General features: G+C 31.6%; 1 protein-coding gene and 1 pseudogene across 2 annotated transcripts; one reads left to right on the forward strand and one right to left on the reverse strand.

Moving 5' to 3' along the window:
• Positions 1 to 2,269: 2,269 nt before the first annotated feature.
• LOC111310402 (nicastrin-like) lies at positions 2,270 to 15,903 on the reverse strand (annotated as a pseudogene).
• A 108-nt stretch (positions 15,904 to 16,011) lies between these two features.
• On the forward strand, positions 16,012 to 18,833 carry LOC111310401 (Ribosomal protein L9/RNase H1). 2 transcript variants are annotated; one of them, XM_022909832.2, is made up of 6 exons: positions 16,012 to 16,111; positions 16,438 to 16,588; positions 16,694 to 16,828; positions 17,376 to 17,480; positions 17,902 to 18,006; positions 18,351 to 18,833. In XM_022909832.2, the coding sequence occupies exons 2-6, from the start codon at positions 16,445 to 16,447 to the stop codon at positions 18,513 to 18,515; spliced, it is 654 nt and encodes a 217-aa protein (XP_022765567.1). In that variant the 5' UTR covers positions 16,012 to 16,111; positions 16,438 to 16,444; the 3' UTR covers positions 18,516 to 18,833. The 2 variants fall into 2 exon arrangements, with proteins under 2 accessions (XP_022765567.1, XP_022765568.1); XM_022909833.2 differs by having other exon boundaries at positions 16,016 to 16,111; positions 16,424 to 16,588.
• The last annotated feature ends 4,098 nt before the right edge of the window (positions 18,834 to 22,931 follow it).

Here is a 22,931-nt window from a genome sequence, read left to right on the forward strand (position 1 = left end):
AATCTTTTGATTTTAAAGATTTTTTATTGATACAATAAATAGACAAATAATACTATGATTTTAACCCCCTCTTTAATGATAATAATACATAACATTAAATTATAAAACCATAAACATAATAATTTTAATTTGAAGGACCAATATATACACATACTAGAAACTTTAAAACTTTAGGGGATGTTAATTCATCCTCAAGCTCTAAAAACATAAGTCCTCTCAATATATATCAATATATATGCTAAAGGTGTTTAAAAACTTTGAAAGGGCTAAAACCCCCTTCAACTTCAACAAGGTGTCACCTCCATCTATAGCATTAGTTTGATCTTTGTTATAGCTTACAATAACTAAATTGAAAAGAAATATTCTACTAGTTAAAAAATGCTTGAATATGTAAATTGGTGTTGCATGAAATTGTTTGAAGTCGATTATTTTATTTCTATTTTAGAGTGTTTGGAATTTGAAAAGAGTCAATGTGATCAAATTTTTATTTTAGCTTTTAATTGAAGAGAAATATGCGAATTATTAAATAATGATTTGTCGATACTATGATTATGATGTGTATATATTGTATTTTGCGTATAATGACTAAAGACTAAGGTTATGGTTACCTAAAGGTTGTAATAAAGAAATCGATTTGAAATAGATATTTTAAGTTACAAAAGTTGATTTGCAAAAAATAAAGTTTGATATGTTATGAGTGCAAAGAATTATTTTTATTATAATAAGGTTGATTCTAGCGATGATTTTATTATTTGTAAAAGATAAAGTTAGATATGTTAGGAGAAGTACTTTTTTATATTAGGTGAATATTTTTAATATTAAAAAATTATTTTAGTGATACCCATTTGATATTATTGATTAAAAAGTTTTTTTTTTGTTATCTATATTTATTATCTATTTAATATTATATATATATATTATAATTACTTAATTTAAGATATTAGCATTTTAAACTTGATTTGGATGTTCATATGGTAACCCACTTATCTCTCTTTTCTTTTCTTTTTTTTCTTTGTTTATTTTTAATTAATTAAATTATTATTTAATAGCTTAATTTAATATATTAACATTTTAAGCTAAATTGAAATGTCATGTTTTACCCTAATGAACACTATTTTTTTTCCTTTTTTTTTAATTTGAATTTGAATTTTTTTTGTTTTTTTATGTTTTTATAGTTTTTAAGTTAAATTAATTTGACCGAAAAAAAAGAGGCCAATGAAAATGTCCACTTGGCATCTCCAATTGGTTTTTTATCTTTCACATTTTTTATTTTTTTAATTAGATAAATTTTAAAACAAAATGTGCCAATTAATAAAAGTACCAAACAATTCGTATTTAATGAGTTTTAATCTATCTTGATCCAATAAAAAATATTTTTTTAAAATCAAAATCAAGTTGAGGCAAGGTTGAGTTTTTTTGAAAAAAATGAGATTAGGGCAAAAACGTGTTTAATGTACCCTGTCCTAACTAATTTTTTTGTATATATAAAAGTATATATATATTTTATTTTATTATACATATTATATTAATAAAGTTATTATTTGATACTTTAACTTAGAAATTAATATTTTAAGCTCAATAGAAATGTACAAGTATCTATAAGCTTTTTTTTTTTTGTTTTTGCTTTTGTCCTTTCCAATTTTTTTGATTCTTTTTGTTTTTATTTTTTTAATTTGATAAATTTTGTGAGAAAAATGTTAACCCCCTTTTGCTTTTTTTATCTTTCATCTTTTTATTTTTTAATTAGATAAATTTTATAATAAAAAATTAATAAATAAAAATAACAAAAAAAAAAAAAGAAGACCAGCGCCCTCGCGCGAGTATTATGCTAATATTCATAAGTGTTGCCTCATGCATATATTTGACGATTGAGAAGACTATGCAATGCTAAGTATTTTATTGAGTTTACCATACATTGGTTTGGGATTTCTCCATGTATGAATAAAAATGAAAGTCTCTATCATCTTGAAGCTTAATCTAAAAAAAAAAAAACTTAATCTAGATTAATATGTTGTAGTTTTATACTGTATGCATCTTTTCCGTTTCAAACTGTTGATGTTGTTAAGACATCTCATAATGCATGATATCAACTGCCCTGCCTTGGTATGATTTGTTCAAACTTATCTTTTTTTTTTTTTTTATATATATATCTATACTTATAAAAACATCTGTTCAAAGGTATTCTTTATTATTGATCAGAGCAAGATTTGAGAGATTGTTGTCAATCTGGACTACATTTGATGAGAGAGGATGCTGTCATAAATGACTAGATTAGCAACTCATAAAATCATCTACAAGATACCTATATCTTGAATTTATCTGTTGGTTCGAGTGACGATATCTTAAATGTATCTGTTAGTCCGAGTGACAAAAAACTCGATTCATTTTAATCAAGGTCTTGATTTTGAGTCTTGTGAATGAAGAAAGCAAGCTCGAAAGAGTTTACTTCTCTTATGAGATCCAACTCTACTTGACTTCGGATTAGTTGAGGTCCAAAGTTATTACCGAATAATGAGAGGTTCTAGACAAAAAAAAAAAAGGAAGATAGGTGTTTAAATATACATTAAATTCTACAATCAATTTTAATGTAAGAGTTAAATTATATATTTTAACCTGTGGAAGAAAATAGTTTTTTAATTTTTATTCTTCAAAAATATTATTTGCTTTCTATATCTTAACGGTCATTTTGCTTTTAATTTTGGAAGTCAGAAAGTAAATAACAAAAGCAATAACCAAACTATTTTAAAGAGAAACAAAGTAGTCAATGAAACTGGGTAAGATTTTATTTGACACTCAAAAAAGAACATGAAAAACTTTCATCATATGAGTGATATATTTAATTCAAATTCAACAGCAATATGTGCTGCAAATCTTGTTAACAATTCACTTGAGAAAAATAGACTACAATCAGCTCTCATCTTCAACACATCCATATACAACTACAATTATGCAACTTCCACGAAATGATTCAAAAGTTTTAACAATCAAAACTAATATGTGGTATAACATCAGTTACCGTGTTTAACGTTTTGGTCCTACCAATTTTGTGTGTCCCAAAAATTTATAAGACATGAGTTGTCAATCCTGCTTCAAGGCCGTTGTTATGTAGGCTCTTGCGAGTACTATTGCTAAATATGCTAAGATTGTGACAGCGATGCCCCCGAGCAAAACCAGTCGATCATAAGTAGCATCCTGGACAGTGTAGACCCGGAGACCAATCGTATATCTATACTTATAAAAACATCTGTTCAAAGGTATTCTTTATTATTGATCAGAGCAAGATTTGAGAGATTGTTGTCAATCTGGACTACATTTGATGAGAGAGGATGCTGTCATAAATGACTAGATTAGCAACTCATAAAATCATCTACAAGATACCTATATCTTGAATTTATCTGTTGGTTCGAGTGACGATATCTTAAATGTATCTGTTAGTCCGAGTGACAAAAAACTCGATTCATTTTAATCAAGGTCTTGATTTTGAGTCTTGTGAATGAAGAAAGCAAGCTCGAAAGAGTTTACTTCTCTTATGAGATCCAACTCTACTTGACTTCGGATTAGTTGAGGTCCAAAGTTATTACCGAATAATGAGAGGTTCTAGACAAAAAAAAAAAAGGAAGATAGGTGTTTAAATATACATTAAATTCTACAATCAATTTTAATGTAAGAGTTAAATTATATATTTTAACCTGTGGAAGAAAATAGTTTTTTAATTTTTATTCTTCAAAAATATTATTTGCTTTCTATATCTTAACGGTCATTTTGCTTTTAATTTTGGAAGTCAGAAAGTAAATAACAAAAGCAATAACCAAACTATTTTAAAGAGAAACAAAGTAGTCAATGAAACTGGGTAAGATTTTATTTGACACTCAAAAAAGAACATGAAAAACTTTCATCATATGAGTGATATATTTAATTCAAATTCAACAGCAATATGTGCTGCAAATCTTGTTAACAATTCACTTGAGAAAAATAGACTACAATCAGCTCTCATCTTCAACACATCCATATACAACTACAATTATGCAACTTCCACGAAATGATTCAAAAGTTTTAACAATCAAAACTAATATGTGGTATAACATCAGTTACCGTGTTTAACGTTTTGGTCCTACCAATTTTGTGTGTCCCAAAAATTTATAAGACATGAGTTGTCAATCCTGCTTCAAGGCCGTTGTTATGTAGGCTCTTGCGAGTACTATTGCTAAATATGCTAAGATTGTGACAGCGATGCCCCCGAGCAAAACCAGTCGATCATAAGTAGCATCCTGGACAGTGTAGACCCGGAGACCAATCGTATCCCAGTTGCTCTCTGTCCAAATAGGGTCCAGCATCCCCATGGGATCCGATGAGTTCGGTGGCAACACTTGCCAAGTTCCAGAGTCAAACTTCAAACGAGTTGAATAAGCAGGGACACATCTATAATGAGGAATCACATGCCTTACTGATTTTCGAGAAATTTAAGGATCACATTGTCTATCAGTAAATAAGGATGATATATCAATCATTTTGCAAGTCACCACACTTAATAATACAAACTGCTGCAAAGCATACCAACAACACGCTGATAATATGGTAGTGATATGCAGCAACCAGACAAATGATCTTCCAGCACTAGAGAACACTGAACTGTGAATTTATTATATACTTCAGTCCAAGCATATGACAAAGGATCTAATCATCTAAGGCATCCGAAATTATAAAACATCTTATAAGTATTAATGACCTCTTTGACAGAGTGACAATATATCCACTTGCCTGAACTACTGACTCTCACTCTGAAGTGGGTTATCAGTATGATTGACTCAAGATAAATGAAGGAAACAATGTTTGGTGGAATAAAAGCAGTAAAGACAACATCGAGTAGAAATTATCCAACAAAAGTCAGATTTGGGACAGGCTTCAGCAGAATGGAATTTACCAACTTTATGACCCATTGACCATTCAAAGGCCAGAAATCCAAAGCATGAAAGGGGGAATGAGGTAAGACAAAAGCAATGAGCAGTGATATATGCACTGCTCCTCTCCTCATAATGCTGGCTTACTAGTATCTATTCAGGGTCTATTACAACAACATGCTTTTAGAATCTTCAAGCTGTGAAGTTACCTGGTTGTGGAGATGACACAAATGCCTTTCCCATCTGTTTCTGCTCTAACGCACACTCCACCCTTTTGACCACAATCCTGTGAGTAAACAGAAGTATTGCCCTTGGGAGTTGATGTTCTATCCGCCAGAAAATTCCACTCAAACCTGGAAACGTCATCCACCTGATTAGGGTAAGGCGTTGAGGACGGTTCTCCAAAAACAACACCAACATAATGGCTTGGGCATGTATTGGTGCTTGAAAAATAGCTCTTAACCAACTCACAAGACAGACCAGGATTACAGTCCAACAGGCAACTAATTAGTTCTTCAACTAGAGAGGCATTCACATTGATTTCACTTAGAGTTGAACTGGTTAAATCCTTGTTATCACTTGCAAGAACATAGAGGTCCGGGCAACAAGAGAAGCAGCTGCTACTATCGCTGAAGAGTTTATATTTTCTGCAATATAGATGATGCCAAGAAAAGTTTCAAGTTTGGGTAACAATAAAGACAAATGAAGAGAGGGCAGATAAATACAAACAAGAATGTGATTTAACTCACCTGAATCATCAAGATGACTTTGGTAGAACTTGTTGGAAAAAATGGCATCAAAATCCTTTAACACAATCCCAGAAGTTGAAGAGTTCTACTAAGAGAAAAAAAAAGATACTAAGACATGTTCTGCTTTCTTTGTTTTTGTATTACCGAAAGAAAACTGACATAAAAGAGAAAAGATAGAAAGTGCGTAGTGGAAGCTCTTCTAAATTAACAATAATTCACATGAAATGAACAAGCAAAGTTCAGCAACAAAGAATGGCAAGAAAAGTTTGTGCTTCTATACCTTCAAGATGTGACTCAAGTGAAACCAGAAATATTCTTTGAGATTAATGGGTTAATAATAAAGCTATAGTTTGTTAATTCTAAAATTTATATATAAAAATTAACAGGGCTATATATTTTAGGGGGTACATGTAAGAAAGTCCAAGAGGAAGGTAGAACAACCTTAGAGCTTACCCAGCCTTTAGAGTAGTAACAATGCTTGGCCGAGCACATGTTAAAAAAACTTTATAATTGACAAAAAAAATCACCAAAAAAATGAATCATATTTTTATATTACATTAAGGTAATATATGGTCCCAAAAGAACTCTCAATAGTTAAAAACTTGAAACTCCAACTTGAGGTATTAGTATCAAATCCAGAAATGTGCGGGATGGAGGGAAGGGGGTTAATGGGATGAAAGAGAGTTGCCTCTTATTGTGTAGCCCAAGACCCAAAGGCTATGCATATGTACCAGTTACCAAAAATAAAAACTTCTATCTTCATCAAATAATTTCTAAATGTATAAAATGAACTACTCTCAGTTACTTGTTTAACATATAGGCTAACATTGTCCACAAAAATATTGATCTATAATTTTAGTTCATAAATCTATAACATAACAATATATTATATTACTTTAAGGTAACAGATTAAGGATTGTTTTAAGGGTAACCTCTTAAAATAAAAGTAATATCGAGTGAATTTCATCTTTAGTACTAAGAATAAACATGTAAATGAATGACTAGAAAGTAAAAAACAAGAAGAACTTATTTTCGCAGCGCAATTGACTATCATGGGATAGACGCATCAACAAGAGAAAATTTCAGGATTTATTGTTTAAGGAACTCTCAATTACTTTCCAGGGGAGGTTTTTTTTTTTTTATTATTATTTTATTTACCAAAGTACAGTCAAATAAATCAAACAGCTCAGCAGTGTTTGTGACTTGATTGTCTTTCTATTCAAAATAAAGAAGAGGCGATAAGTATGCTACATCACCACATACATTATCACCATTGAAATCATTGCCATCTAACCTTATCATGTAACGGTCATCCTAGTCCTGTTAAGTTATCATTGTCTCTAAAAGGTAAGGAATTTTCAACAAGAAAAATCCGTGAAAAGGAAAAGGGAAAAAAAGGCTTTCCGAAGGTGGGGGTACAGGTCATAGGTTTAAAACCCTCTTCACATCATGCGACCAAGCAAACTATGAATCATTATATTTCAAACATGGAACATCTTCAATGAGAAATAAACTACATTGTTACAGATGTTTCATAGGATTAAAATGACTTAGACTCTAAATCAGTAGACATACTCGACTGTACAAATATGAAATAGACCTAGGAATAGTCACTGCAAACATAAGATTTCAAGTTCACTTCCCAAAACATTTCTCAAAAATGTCATCAAGGATGATGGAGGGATTCCAGGATTTGAAGAATTAGCAGTTGAAATTGTAACACCTTCAGATTGAAGGGATTCTTGAGCAAGTTTTAAGGCATCCAAAGCTTCATTTGCACCAGATGAAACCTACATCAATAACCACTGAGACTTGAGCAACAGTGGCAAGTTACTTATCAAAGGATGATAAATACTTGATAATTAATTTGAGTACAAGAAATTTCACATGAAAGCATAGCATGCATAGTCTCAAATTCCCAAGCATGCTAGCATAACATAGTATAAACTATCTCAATCAAGAGAAACTAGTGGAAGTCACAAATTAAGAGCAATTACCACAGCAACTACTGTTCTTATAATAATGATTATAGTGCTCATCCAAAGTATAGAAAACCAGGATGAGGAAATTGGTTAACCAAGCTAGTCCATGTCAAATATGTTTACAAAAATATAAGCAACTATGACTTTACTATGTCTTTGACGGCTCAAGTTTGATACTAATTGCCATAAACAAATTAAGCTGAGTTTGTTCTTACTATGGGCTCTAAGCTTTAGTAGATTATCCTTTACTTCCATCAATTTCAGTCTCCAAACTAGAGGTTATTATATGTTGATACAAGCCAGGTTGGAAGCTTGAGTTAAAACTGCAACTGCCTTTTACAAGTCGGAACATTCTTGAACAAATTCTAATATCCACCATGGTTCCACTTTTATTTTTAAAATTATTTTACGGAATAAAAAGTTTCAATTTGCTGGATGGCCATTTTGAACCCAACAGAGCTGCAATTACATTTTAACCATTGCCACCTTTTGAACAGGAATATCAATAGGGAAGCCACTGGAGCAAAATATTTTCTTTGCTACCCTTATTGTAAATGATCCAGCGTCAGTACCAGATTAATGCAGCAGTCAGACATTAAATCCACAACCAAATAGCATTAATGCCTTAACACACTGCTGTGTTAATCAGTCAAATCAACAATTTCCTCTACCATCATCTTCACCTTTTAAACCTGCAGCACCATATTGTCGTATTGCATACCTCAAACAACCCTGTACAGAATTTTAAATATCAAAGAGCACAACCAACACTGTGCAGAGTGTTTAAAGTAAATTTTTTGCATATATAATGCAGATACATGATTAAAATTCATAAAATAAACAGTCATTCACCACCTCTGTGAGTGCATAGAAAGTTTTGTTTCCTTGACTTAAGCCCCTTCCAGTCGACCCAATTTCCATGACCTTTTTCAAACCATCAAAGAAACAAATTATTTAATAGATATATTTATATATATGAAAGAGCAAAATTGACATGAATCACAAGCAAACTACTTGTCATAGAAAATGCAAAAATGAAGTATCGATTACTTCATACACATACACAAGCATACACACATGCGCGTACACATGTAATCTTAATTGACCAAAGAAAGCAACAGTAGCCATGGTAGGCAAAGAAACCCTTTCAATTACATGAAGCAAAAAGTTCAACCAAAGGAGAAGAATACCAACTGAATCAATGTGCTATTGAGGCCCTGAACAGTATTTGACCGCTGATCAAGTTCAAGTAAAAATATCCTGCTACCCATGTAATCCCAGGCCTCGCCAGTGCAAACAATAAAGACAAGCTGCACTAAATTTATGGAAACATTAGCACACAAAAAAGTTTTTTTGGAGGTTCATCACCTCCTTCCAATGCCAGTCTTAGAAAACCTGTCTATTAAAGTCATCTAAACATCTATGCGAGAAAGGGCATCAACTGCTGCCAGCAATGATATTAGTCCCCGGAAAGTGTTTGTAACATAAATTTGGATTCAATCAGTCAGAAAACACAATATATAAATGAAATGAATCTTAATATGAACGATATGAACTTACAGATATAGGGGAATCTGCAACAAGGCTTTTGTCCCCAAAAAAATGATGCAGCATCCATAGAAGCCACTGTTAGTATAATGAGCTTGGGTTGATTTGAGGATGAGCTGCTATTTGATGGGAGTGCTGACCAAACACTGCCCTTCATGATTAAGATGAATAAAATTAGACATTGATGTAAAACTTCAGAAAACATAAGAATCCTTGAAACTAAATAACAGCACACAGCAACAAATAAGTTTTAGCTCAAGAGAAAACATGATATAACATTTCTTTTTTATTTAAATTTCGTTTTGTTGGGAAATTGATCACATTTTTTGTTATATATCTTCCAGAAAAGACATGATTTTGAGCACATTACCCTCACCATCCATTTAAGAACATATGCTGGAAAGTGATCAAATACTACTACAAACAGAGACGGGTTCTAAACGTCACCAACATTAAGAATCAAAGAAAAAGCTAACAACAGTTTGAATATCTACTTCTCAGAAATGGTTAAATGCCGACTAACTTAAAAAAAAAAAAAGGGAATAAACAGGTATTTACAATGAGAGTAAGATGTCAAGCAATGTGCTTAGAGTCGGAAGAGGGTGAATGAAGCATAGAAAAATATGAAAAGGTGAAGAATGTTGTAGGGCCTATAAAGCATGATGATACCCTCGCGTGATGGGCTAGTCTATTGGGTTGAGGCCATTCTGTGACAATGTGGTACCAAATTGACCCATTCCCTAATCAAATTTCGTGCTAAGTATCTTGAAGGGAAGGAAAGGCATGATGGAAACTAAAACTGGCGGCATTCACTTAAGGTGTACAAAAGGGAAAGGAAAATTGGCTCCAGGATGCAAATTCTAATTTGGGATACCTTTGAAGATTTAGCACTGACATGGGATCTTGATGATTTCCTTCAGGTTGAGTTTAGTTTGGCATTGTTTGGTGCTGTTTTCAAGTTAATTTTATGGCTGTTTCAGTTATAGTTTTCATTTAGTCAAGTGCCTTATGTAACTTCCAGCTTGGCTAGAAATAAGTTTTACTTTTGTGTCATGGCTCTCATGTCGGTCTAATAATATTGTTGCACCTTACACAGGTAGCCCAAGAACATGTTAGTGATATATCTCATGAGTCATGTCCCAAGTCTACTTATCTATTTCTTTACTCTCTTTACTCCGCCAGACCTAGTAAGAGTTTTCTCTCATAATGTTGATTTCTTATAACAAAGTGATTAGCATATTTGTAGGTGTCCCAAAATTCCCTTTCACATCTATTGTCCAACATCTGTAAGATCCTAGGCAGGATGGTCCAACTATTAACAAGGTTGTCACATGTTCAGGTGAGAGAATGGTTAAAGCAAGCATTCCAAGGAGTTATGAGCAAGATGCATCGATTCCACATTGGATAGGAAAGAAATCCATGGAGCTAATAAACTGAGATAATTTCCTCACCCAGCAAACTAGTCTTTTTTTGTTGTGGCCCATCTCATGACAAAGGGTAGTTGAATTTTGGCTAAATGAAAGAGTTTTTATTTCAACACTAACAGCGTAAACGATTTCCAAATGTGATTCTGTAGACTGAAATTCACAAATTGAAGAATAGAAATCTAATGCAGCATAAGTTTATGTCAACACTAACACCGTAAACAATTTCCAAATGTGATTCTGTAGACTGAAATTCACAAATTGAAGCATAGAAATCTAATGCAGCATAAGGCTCACTCCTCTTAGCATTCTACCAAGAAGTAAAATAGAAATGTCACAATAGGAATAAACATCACCCCATCTTCTATATGCAAAGCTATTGTTAATTAGGCAAATTGAAAACACAGATAAAACAAAAATAAATGAAGCAATTGTTAGTTAGGAATAGCTAATTAAATGGTCCTTCACACTTATTCTTCAAAAGAAGAATCAGATTTTTACTTTATGAAGTTATAATTCTGTAAGGACAGAAATGAAGAAGTAAAGAATTGATGAATTGCATACTTTGAATAGATACCAGACAAATAAATCTATTATGGACCCAAATTGATTAAAACTGAACTAATGGATTAGCCAATGAAGAAATAACTTCACCTGTATCCTCCTAATGGAAGGCAAGTCTGTTCTTTCAAACAAGATTCTGAATCATGAGTCCCAACCTTAGTTGTCTAATCCATGGCAAGTTCATCAAAAACTAGAATGTAAGTCACAAAAATGGTACAAAAAAGTTACTACTCAACAAAATCTGCAGGACACAGTTAAATCAGAAGCAACATTATACCTGCATCACCACATCAAATTCTGCCACATTAGTAGTATAAGCTTTCTCTTTTTTTCTCATTCTTCATAGCAATCTGCATAGTAAGTCAAATCATTAGGACATTTGCATCGGACCAGGACTACGATGTAACCAAATAAGTGACACTAGCCGGCATTATGATTCAGTAGTTCAGTCCCCTAAAATATTATTGTACCAACACATTTGTAGTTCTGGTATTAAAATTGTACTAACTTCACCTTACAGATAATTACTTTTTACATAATTTGAGATGTAGGAGCATCTAAGCACCAATCTAGGGCTAAAAGAACAGTTCTATCTCTTCAGCTTTATTAGTCTCTATTGGAGGCTTCAATTCCTTGCACTATTGTTGTTTTACTAAAGAGTCACATAAATAACATGTAATTTACAATGAGCTTGGACGGTCTAAATTAAACTAGATTGTGAGATAAAGGGCCATGATTGTAGAACAATCATAACTCTCTCTTACATGCCTAGTTAGCGGCCATCATGTTATAGTTTTAGATGCATATTTCTTCTGGTTGCCTTTTTTTTGGCTACATTTCATCTGCCTGCTTTGGCTGTTTTCATATGTCCTGCTTATATAATTCTTCCAGCATGACATTAACATTGCAAGAATAAGTGCATCACATATTGCTGTTATTTGATAAAAAAACCATATCCAGCAAATCAAAACCAGAAATGAACCAAGCAGGAATAAAAATTATATCAAAATCAGAAAACTTAATCATTCATAAGAAGTTAACACACCACTTAATCTATTTTTGTCAAACAATAGAAATTAGATGAAATAAATCAACAAAATCAGTAACTGTTAACCATTGTAACAGGCTGGCAGAAACAACCTAAGAAGCTTCTTTCATTTCATGCATGCAAGAGATATGATCACTACATAAGACTTAGTATGATATTACAAATCATAGCAATGACATCGTAATGAAAGATATAGGAAATTCAAAGGTGCAAGAATTACCTCTTGCAAGGTTGATGTCTACTTTCAGAAAGATTTCCACATCAATCCAGATCCCTGCAAAAAATCATGAAGGCCCATCATAACAGATTTTAACGACAAAAAACAGAGAGTTTGTACAACAAGAACTAGCTAACAAAGATATTTCAAAACTCAAAGGATCTTTATCCTAATATAGACTAATGGCATACAATTGGGTTCCACTCATAAGTGGTGTTATTATAAGGTGCAAAGTCAGCTTGTGGAAACTTCTGAGCAGGAGAGAATCCTGCAAGAAAAAGAAGATTAAACTGTTAGCAAAGTAAGCATAGTTCCTTGACCCACCGTAGTTCTAAAGAGAGAAAATTGACAGTAAAAAGTAAGAAACTGCATTTACCTTTTAGCTTATGTTGGATTTCAACCCCCGTTTCAACTAAAACACCACCAACATTCCTAGCAAAGCTTAATCATTTGATATTCTGAAATAGAAACAGGTATTTGACAATAAGATTACTGAAGAGAATTATAGTCCCAACAGGAAAAATCATCAATAAAAACCTTCTGCAAAATTTTCAACTTGGAAACATATAATCAGTGAATATTGACTAATGATCAAGCTCATATGATAAATACATTTGGCCTCTGAACTGGTACTATTGTGCCAACACAGCAAATTTTCGCTATCTTTATTCCAGTTTAGTGGCCAGACTCAGAGTAGAAAAACATGTTTTTACATCAATTCTTAAATGAACTTGATCATTGAATATGATCCTGACCGTAGAGAGATTACCTCAAAACTCATCATGTATTGCTGCAATAGACTTTCTTTTTCTCAAAAGCCTTGATATGACCCCAAATGTACAAAGATTACCTCAAAAAGTATCCAAAGTTGCTACAATTGCCTTCCTTTTCCATGTACTATAGTAAACATTCAAATAGTACATTCTTATCTTTTTTGCTCTCAATTAAACCCAAGAATACTGATTTTAAAGAGCTTTCTGAAACTTCAAGAAAATTAATTCCACATTCACAAAAACATGCCCAATCCTCAATTAAATTGACCCTACTTTCATCCGTATCGTTTAGAAAATTCATCTCAAATTTAAAACCAAAAAGTAAAAAAAAAAGTAAAAAAGAAACAAATCTCTACTCTTGATGTAGTGCACAGCCAACAGCTTCTAGAGGTGTTTAAGAGGCATGCTAAGGTTGGTTGGGATGCCCAAGCCTAAATTTGGCACATGGACATGATGCTGCAAGCTGAGAGCTTGGGCAGGCTTTAGTAGTTGCTTTTGAGTCTTAGATTTATGTTTCTTTATGTTAAAGTCATTAGTTCCCATTTCAGTATCTGTTTTCTTGAATTTTCAGTGCACTGGCATTTTCTTAATTTTCTGGTTTGCTGCAAATTTCTGATTTTGAGTGTAGAGTAATAGTGTGGATAAGTTTATTAGTTCTCTATTTGGAGTCTAAGTATCTGTTAAAGTCATGATACAAAAAAGAGTTCTATTCCTTTTAGGATTAGGAATCCATTTAAATCAATACTCTTTTTGTGAAATATAGTTTAATATAAAAGAATTTTCAGCATTATTGTTTTGTGATTGTATGATGCAATCAACCTTAGTTGTGACTCCTAAGGACCTTATGGTGGTGTTTAGAGATTGCTTTTCTTTTCCGTTTTCTTCATTTAATCTTCTTGTTCTCCTCAAGTATTTAAATCAGAAAACTGTCATAAATCCTAACCACCAAGCAGCCCTACATCAATCTTGGCCAGAAACTTGTCTTCTCAACATATGTTCTCAGCTTGGTTGCAGCATTTTCTTGTTTCAGCACATCCTAGTCAACAGATACTAGTCATTGTCAAAATGACGATATTTTAACCTTCATGCATCCGAAGTTCATAGACTATTCTTATGAACCACCATGGGAATACAATACCTCCTCTATTTAAGTAAATTTTTTTCAGTAAAGTAAATAGCAGAATCATGGATAGGGAACTATGCTAGTGACCTACCCAATTTTATTTAGAAATTTTTGGGATCAATGATGGGACCATGCAAACTAGAAACCAAAATTAGAGACACAAACTTTAAGTGTCATAACATTAAGGCCTTTTCAGGAGTCTATCCGATAGATTATTTAACGAAATAAAAAATAAGAAAAGAGATTTTTTTTTTATAAGTAAGTTTTATTATCCAAAAGAAGCAGCATAAAATGCTACAAGTCCACTGGCTGCAGTCAGCAACTACAAAACGAACTCATTATGCTACGAAAATATAGTATCATACATCCCCCAAGCATTACATAAATACATATTAACAGAGCCCCCTGCAATATTCTTAAAACCAAACAAAATTGATTCAGTATATTATATAGTTATCTTTTTGATTGAATATTTAATACATAAGACAGTTCTACAACAGGTTTAATATCATAACTCAAAAGATGTATAACACAAATGAGTAAAAAAGAAGATTAATAAGACATTATTATGCACACATAGACACCTAAAAAACACAAAACTGAAATGAACCTTTTGGTAAACAATACCAATTAATGAAAAAAACTAATCTGTAAAGTAGAAGGAAAAGTACATGCATGTGCGAGAGACAATCCCAAGGAGGCTTGCAAAATAAACTGATATGCATACCTGCAAAAGAAACCTTCCACTTCATCCATTGACAACAAAACTGCGGATGGCTGAGCCAACTCTTTGGTGTTCTTGTATTTTATAATTGGAACTACAACCCTGTCTCGTCTGGGATCTGAAAACAAAACATTAGAAGGAAAAACATAAGTTGACAAACAATAGTTGAAAGAACTACTCTCAGAAAAAGTGTTAGATATAAATGAGTACAGTATAAAGAGTTCGCAATCCTCTAAGGGATCTTACTTGAGCAACCAATCTCTCCCGAAAGATTGAATAGATGGACACAAGGGTATCTATCAACAACCATGTACATTGACTTTTGAAGATCAGGAACTGCCTCCATTGAGTTCATCTGTCCTATAATTTTCAAATTGAAGAGAAAAGCTAATTTCAATTCAAAATGCCAAATTCAACGATTAAACAATAATAATAAAAATGAAAGCCGAAGTAAACCAAAAGATAGCAAAGTAGATATTGCAGAAACAGGAACAATCATGAAGAAAAGTCACAAAAGAAAATGATGCTTTGATTGTATTTTCATTTTCTAAGAAATCAAATCAAATAGCATATCCGAATTTAAGAGATTGTATAAGAAAAAGAATTAAGAGTTAGATATTGCATACGCAAAAGAGAAACTTACCAGACAGAGAGACGAAACTGGAAAATGAAGAGCAAAACGAGAAAACCGATTTTCATGGCCATAACGGAGAATCGGAGGGAAATAGAAACCTAGCCATTCTATAAACGGATTCAACTGAATAAAGCTGAAAAATTCCTAAAAAACTTTCATTCGGTGACAGTAAAAGAAGAAGAGGAAGGAGGGAGTGGATTCGTTCAGTGAAAAAAAAAAAAATTTGTGAGCGGAAAAGACGAGTTTTAGTAGTTTTATGCCTTTAAACGACGCTGTTTTGATGAGGGTAAAAATGGGAAAAAAAATCGAAAGGAGTTAGAAAAGGAGAGAAGTGGACCGCGGCTAAAGATTCGTACTTTCCCACTCAAAAAAAAAACCTAACCCAGCAAAGCTCCACAGCTCCTCTTCGCCGGCGAGCCATTCTCAGGTATTCGTTCTAGCTCACTTCCATTTTTATCTTCTTCATTTCCCTCTCTCTTTTCCTTCCAGTCATTTTCTTTCGGTTAGATTTTCCTGAATAATTAACCATTGAAAATTTAAATTTTGTGCATAAATAAATTCTTGAATATTCTTTTATATGTTGCAATTTTGTTCGTTTTTAATTGATCAAGAATTCTGATTATGAGCTTGTCACTTGAAGATAGGTTTGTATTTGGTAGATTATTGGCATTTTAATTGACTTAGGTTAAAGCATTTGAAATATTTGTAGTTTTGTATAATCTTTTTATTTATGTGGAAGAAATCTTGAAATAGGAATTGGATGGCCTATATCCAGTATGGAAGAAATGCCCTCAGGCAAATTATCAATGACGCAAATATTCATAACCGTGATTGTTTGATGCATCCTCTCTTGTATGCTTGTCAAGGAATTAGATACAGAAAGTTGGAAGTCATTCTTACAACGGTGAATACTTTTAATCCATAAATCTCGTAATTTTTATGTTGCAATTTCCTTTTTTATATATAGAAAAATTATTACTCATTTTTTTCTGTCCTTCCATGTGTTTAGAGTATTGAGAAGCTTGGCAAAGCTGGTGAAACTGTCAAAGTCGCTCCTGGTTATTTTCGCAACCACTTGATGCCGAAGTTGCTTGCGGTCCCTAATATTGATAAGTTTGCTTATCTCATTAGGGAGCAGCGTAAGGTCACTTTCTTCGCTGTTTAATTCACTCTGTCCACTTTTGAGTATAATCTGTGTTTTATGCTCGAAACTTATGTTCATCCATTGCTGTAAATTTATGTCTGTTGATATCAATTTGCATCCCAAAGTCTCATATAAACCTTTTATCATTACACATTCTAGGAAAAAGGAGCTTGTCATAAAGGTTGAAGTTTTTCATATTTCTGCTGGTTATGATTTAAGTAGTGTCATTTCTCAGATGTATATCATCTGTTATTAGTGCCTTACATAGGAACAATGTCCCCTGATGCAATTATATTAGTTCTTGCTTACCATATGGCTCTTTTGCACCTTTTTGAGGATTCACATGTGCTTATGAATATTAGATATTGATGAAGTAAAAATCCATTCTTTATTTTAGATAATTATGCACATTCTGCTTTTCTATTTTGTCAATTTAAGTTACTGTTGTGAAATCTTGATTCAGTGGAGTTACTTCTGATACAGAGGGTATCTACAGTTTTCCTTTTCAGTTTAATGATAACTTTCCAGTGGTCTAATTGCACACCAGATTTATCAACCTGAGGAAGAGAAGGTTCAAGTAGTTACAAAGAATGTGGAAGATAAGACAAAAGAATATGAAAAGGCAGCAAATCGTCTCATTAATGCACAGCTGGTTAGTTCTCTATCTATAAAGCCCTTAATCTAGAAACCCTCTTTTAGGTTTAAATGTCTGCTTCTTTTATCCCCCACCCCCAACACACATGCACACCAAACACAAAAGAGCCCCAGTAACAATTTGTTTATTTTTTTTTTTAAGGTTTTGGGTAACAAGGTCCGGGGGTTGGAGATTGAAACATTGGACCCACCCTCTACTGGTGGGCTAACAAAAGCTGAACTTAGTATATGTTGTTAAACAATGATGTTAAGAATTTCATAGGACTTATTTAAATTCTGAAAGATGCTAGAAAGTGATAATTGATTCAACTTGTTATTGGTGAACAATTATCTTTTCAAAAGTTAGTTGAAGCTTGGAAACAATAATTGCTGTTGGCCTTTGTTTGGATCTTGTGTATAACTTGTATCACATTTTATAGGTATTGAGGAGATTCATCAATGTTGAAAAGTTTCGTGCTCGTGCTACCAAAGATGACCCAATTGAATTGCGCTCACCTGTGACAAAAGATGAACTTATTGCTGAGGTATGACTGTGCTCTTTATTTCTAGTAATTGTTTCTCTCACATCTTTACAATAAGTAGTCTCCTTGTGTTATATCTGTTATTGATGTCATATATCTGCTCATGTTCTGCAAAAGGAAAAACAAGTACTCATATAATTGTAAAGAGTTAGATATGTCTGTAGAACCTATGGGAGCTTTGGTCTCTGGATAAGAACGTTTTTCTGTGAAGTTCGTTTGAAAATCACTTGGAGGTGCTACTTTCATTCATGAGCTAACCATGAAAGCTTAAGATGTGGATTTGGGACATTATATTTTTGTTATTTCCACGTGTTCCATTGTTGATTAATTCCTTCAAACTGTTTCAGGTTGCAAGGCAGCTTTGTGTGCAAATTGAACCTGAAAACCTGTACCTACCAACACCTTTGTCAACATTTGGAGAGTTTGAGGTGCCATTGCGTTTACCAAAATCCATACCTCTCCCGGAAGGAAAGGTTCATTGGACTCTTCAAGTTAAGATCCGAGGTAAATAAACAGAGATATTGGAGCTCTCGATAACACCATGCAAGTAAAGGGCTTTCAAACGTTAGTGCTGGCTCAGAGATGTGCCTTGATCTTAATATTATTGCGGAGGAATCATATCTTTTTGAATTAGCTAATTGAGATGATGGGAATCAAATTTCCAGAGACTATTGATCTTCGTTGTTCGATGATGTGATTTACTATCACATGGAACTGTTGTTTGACAAAACAATTTTTCTTTTTTTTTTTTTGGAAGTAAATTTATTTCGTTAGCTCAAATATGTAAGTCAATTCAAGAGAGGTGAATTGGATTGTCAAAATTTTAAATACATTGAAATTCAAATATTAAGAAACTAATAATGAGTAAGATAACTGAAAATAAGTAATAAAAGAATTGGGAAAGAATATCAAATTTAACGATGTATAATGTCTACGTTCTCTCTTTTAGTTTTTAAAGTCAAGCTACAAATCTACTAGTAGAATATTGTTTTATAAATTAAAATTTTTATCTTTTCAAAACTCAAGATAATAACCTTTATAACCTCACTGTACAACTTTCAAGAGGATAGCACATCTATTACTGTCTAATCTTTTTGAATGTCAAAAGGAATTTGCAAAGCAAGAAAACCTCTAATAAGTGAAGTGTAAAGATGGAAAGATAGTACAATAAGAATTTTGGCTTGAATAATTTAAGAATTTGCTTTTTGTTCTTTGAATGCTTTAGAAATGGAAAATCTTAACTTGCAATGCTTTGAATGTAATCTCTTACTCTTACTCTTCAATGTATTGGAGGCTTTTTTGTTTTTATGTGGGTTTTTTTTTTAATTTTTATTTCTAACCGTTGAGTCATTAAATTCAGAGATAATCATTATTTCCATCAATTTTTGTCTTTATTTTAACTTTTTTGAGAGAATGGAGCAATCCTTTTCCTTAGGAGATTGATCATTATAATTAAGAAGTATAGCTGTTAGATTGAAGACAGATTGAACCTCTAACTCAAAAAATAGAGGAAAAGCATTTTGACTTTGTAGGAATTGATCCTCATGCTTGAAAGCAGGCGAAAAACATTTTGGAAATAGGGGATTGATCTTGAAAAACAGATGATAACTATTCTGGAAGTGATGTGATCAATCCTCTCAATTGGGGACCGATCCTTTTTCCTAAATTTTCATATTTTGATATTTTGATCAAGGAAAAGGTGTTGATTTTTTACAAACATATTTTTACCGATAATGTTCATTTTAAGAGTAGGGAATCTTTAGAAATTTGAGGTCCAATAAAATTTTATAATTTTTCCAAGAATTCAATCAAAAGTTATTTTAAGAAATAAATTGCTAAATGGTATAAGTTGAAAAGTAATCAAATTTAATTTAATGTTCTGTTACATCAAAAACCTATATCAATTCAAAGCTAACATATTTCTATCTAAAAGGCCTTTTCTTCGAAAATCTCATATAAGGTCTAATTTGGCTTAGCCCAATTCTAAAGGCTTGAAACTATTTTAAGAAATTAAATATATTTTTATATTTAATATATTAGTTTTTTAAATATATATTTGAATTAATATTGAATAAAAACTAATTATTTAACAATAAAATATGTTTACAGATTGAATCAAACCTAAATTTAAATATTTATATTAAAGCTTGTATTGAGTCAGGTTTATGGACAGACATACTGATTAGAGATGATAATGAATTGAATCAAATTTGGTTTGGTTATTTCGATTAATGCATGGTATTATGAATTTTCAAAATCCAAATCAAATTATAGTCGACCTCTCTAAAATACGCAATTGATCGGAATTGAATTTTATTGGTTACGTTCATCGGTTTTTGAAAATTAATTGTCTATAATTTTTCTATTATTTTCATATTATTTAAAATATAATTAAATAAATTTAGATATAAAATAATTATTTTATTTTATAAAAATTTAATGTATATATATAAATTAATATAAATATCTAATTTGATTTGATTCAAATTTTTTTTATTTTTTCACTTTTTATCCAAAAGTCGAACTAAAACTACAATATCCGAACTTAAACTAAATCTAATAAAAATTAATCCAAACCAATCAAACTGTTATTTTGACTCAATTTTCAATTTTTTTCAATTGTTTTTTCACCCTTATGATTTATCTCCTCCTTTTCCTTAAGAATGCTTATTTCCAATCGTAACAGCTCACCTTCATCTCTCGTGAAATCACTATCTTTTTTGTTTTTGATTTTTTTTATCTATTGTAATAACCTTAAGAAAAATCTCATCTCCTAAAGAATAGTTATTTCCTATCATAGTAGTTTATCCTTATCATTCAAAAAGCCATTATTTAGCATATTTTATACTTACTTTTTATCTCTTTCAATGACTGTCATACCATATATGTTTGAAAACTTAATTGCTAGACATAGACTTTAAGAGTTGACATCTTTAGATATGATTGGCTACCTAATTGAATTTGTCTCATTTTAAAGAAAAGTTTCAAAATTGATTTGAGTATCTTTAATAGATAAATTCTAGTATATAAAACTAGAACTAGATTCAAGAATATGATTAATGAGAACCAAACAACTGATAAAAGAGATGGTAACCATTTGGAGTGAATCGAAGGTGAGTGGAGGGGTCCCGGGTATGAAAAAGGTTATAATGCCCCACAACACCTATCGAAAGATGGTACTAGTTTGATTTCGTGTTATCCAAGCCTTAAAACATGTTTGTATTTTTATCAAATAATTTAATTATTAGAAATTGATTTAAAGTTACTCCAATCATTTGGTAACAATTTAAGACAATTTTCTTACCTCAAGAGTATTTATGGATACTAGTGTTTCACTTTGAAAAGGCTCCGTCGTTAGATTTATTAATGTATTTTCTAACTATTAATTATTTTTTAAAACAATCAATAAAATCCTCCAATAATTTGGTAGGATTTTATTTCGATACATATTTCCCAATAGTTTTATGGGATTTTTTATTCAAAAATTTATCCATAAAATTTTAGAAAAAGTTATTAAATCTTCTAATAGTTTGTTAAGATTTAACTTGAAATTTAAATCCTCTAACCGTTTGATAGGATTAAAAAATTATTTTTCAAGGAAATTTATTAAGTTCTCCAATAATTTGGTAGTACTTAATTTGAGATTTAAATCTTTCAATCGTTTGGTATGATTGAAAATTTATTATTATTTTTTTTACAAAATTTCATTATGAAATTCTTGAATCGTTTGATAGAATTCATAATTTAAAATATCTAAACCCATGAAAATTCTCCAGTCGTTTGGTAGGAATCATTAGTTTATTTTGAAAACTTCCTTTTTTTTAAGAAAAAAATTAAATAGATAAAATTTACACAAATAAAATAAAAAATTACCAATTAAAATCAATTAAAATAAGCAAAATTTAAATAAAAAAAATAAAAAATTTACCGAAAAAAAGGATAATTCAGCTCAAGTACAAAAAAAATAACTCGCTAGAATGGCTTGAGTAGTAGCTCAACTCAACTTGGAGTATGCCTTCAAAGAATCGGGTTAAAAATCGAGTTGTGACTGAACCAAGTTGAAATTGGTAACACATGCGAATCCTAGAGATTTTTTTTACACTCAAAACGAAGCCATTTAACTATTAGTATATAAGACCGAAAATTTTGTTCTCTAAAAATTCCTCTACCTCTTCCTTCTCTATCTTTTTTTGCTATTTCTCTCTCTAAAAGAGAAGATCACCAATGGCTAACCTTTCAAACTTTGTTGGAATCTAGGTTTCATTGTTGAAATCTCATCGGGATTTGGTTGCAATTTGGGTTTTATCATCAGATTTTGAAATTAGTCTTTGGAATCTAGGAACTTATCGAAAAACTCATCAAGAATTAGGAATTTGGCTACGAAACTTACTAGGAAATTTAATTCTATTGGAAAATTCATCCAGATTCTAGAATTGTAGAAATTTTCTATAGAAACACCAAAAACACCAATTAAAACTCCTTGGATCTTCTAATAATTGAATCAAACTAAATCAAACCCTCTTAAATCCCAAACTAAAAAAAAAAAAATTCTTCAAAACCTTTTTACCAGAAAAACTTATTACTTTTTTTTTCTTTTGAGTATTTTTCTATGCTGTTCTAATTGTTGTGTTTGCTGTGTGATTACTGTATTTGATTGTGTTGATTACAAATCCTTTTATAAGGGCTATTTTGGCTTGACTAGTGTCTTGATAAAGAATGGATTCTTTAACAATGAAAATTCAATCTTTTCACCGAAAAAATATTGAAATTATCCCCAAGTAAACTCATTTACTCAAATTCAATTTTGAAAGTATGGTATCGTTTAAAGATAAAATTTCAAGCATTTCCTTAACTCAATCACCTAATTTGATCACTAGCCAGTCATTCCCAATCAATTTTTGGCCATTCAAGAATTATTTCTTTAATTT

The sequence above is a fragment of the Durio zibethinus genome, chromosome 19, assembly GCF_047325235.1.
Source record: "Durio zibethinus cultivar Kanyao isolate XHJ-2024 chromosome 19, ASM4732523v1, whole genome shotgun sequence".
In the NCBI taxonomy this organism is placed as follows: Eukaryota; Viridiplantae; Streptophyta; class Magnoliopsida; order Malvales; family Malvaceae; genus Durio; species Durio zibethinus.

Bases quoted from the DNA above. Each gene is read 5' to 3' on its own strand.
- LOC111310401 (XM_022909832.2), top strand. From the start codon at position 16,445: ATGGCCTATATCCAGTATGGAAGAAATGCCCTCAGGCAAATTATCAAT. The intron at 16,829-17,375 runs GTCACTTTCTTC...ATTGCACACCAG, and splicing joins TCATTAGGGAGCAGCGTAAG to ATTTATCAACCTGAGGAAGA. The intron at 17,481-17,901 runs GTTAGTTCTCTA...CACATTTTATAG, and splicing joins GTCTCATTAATGCACAGCTG to GTATTGAGGAGATTCATCAA.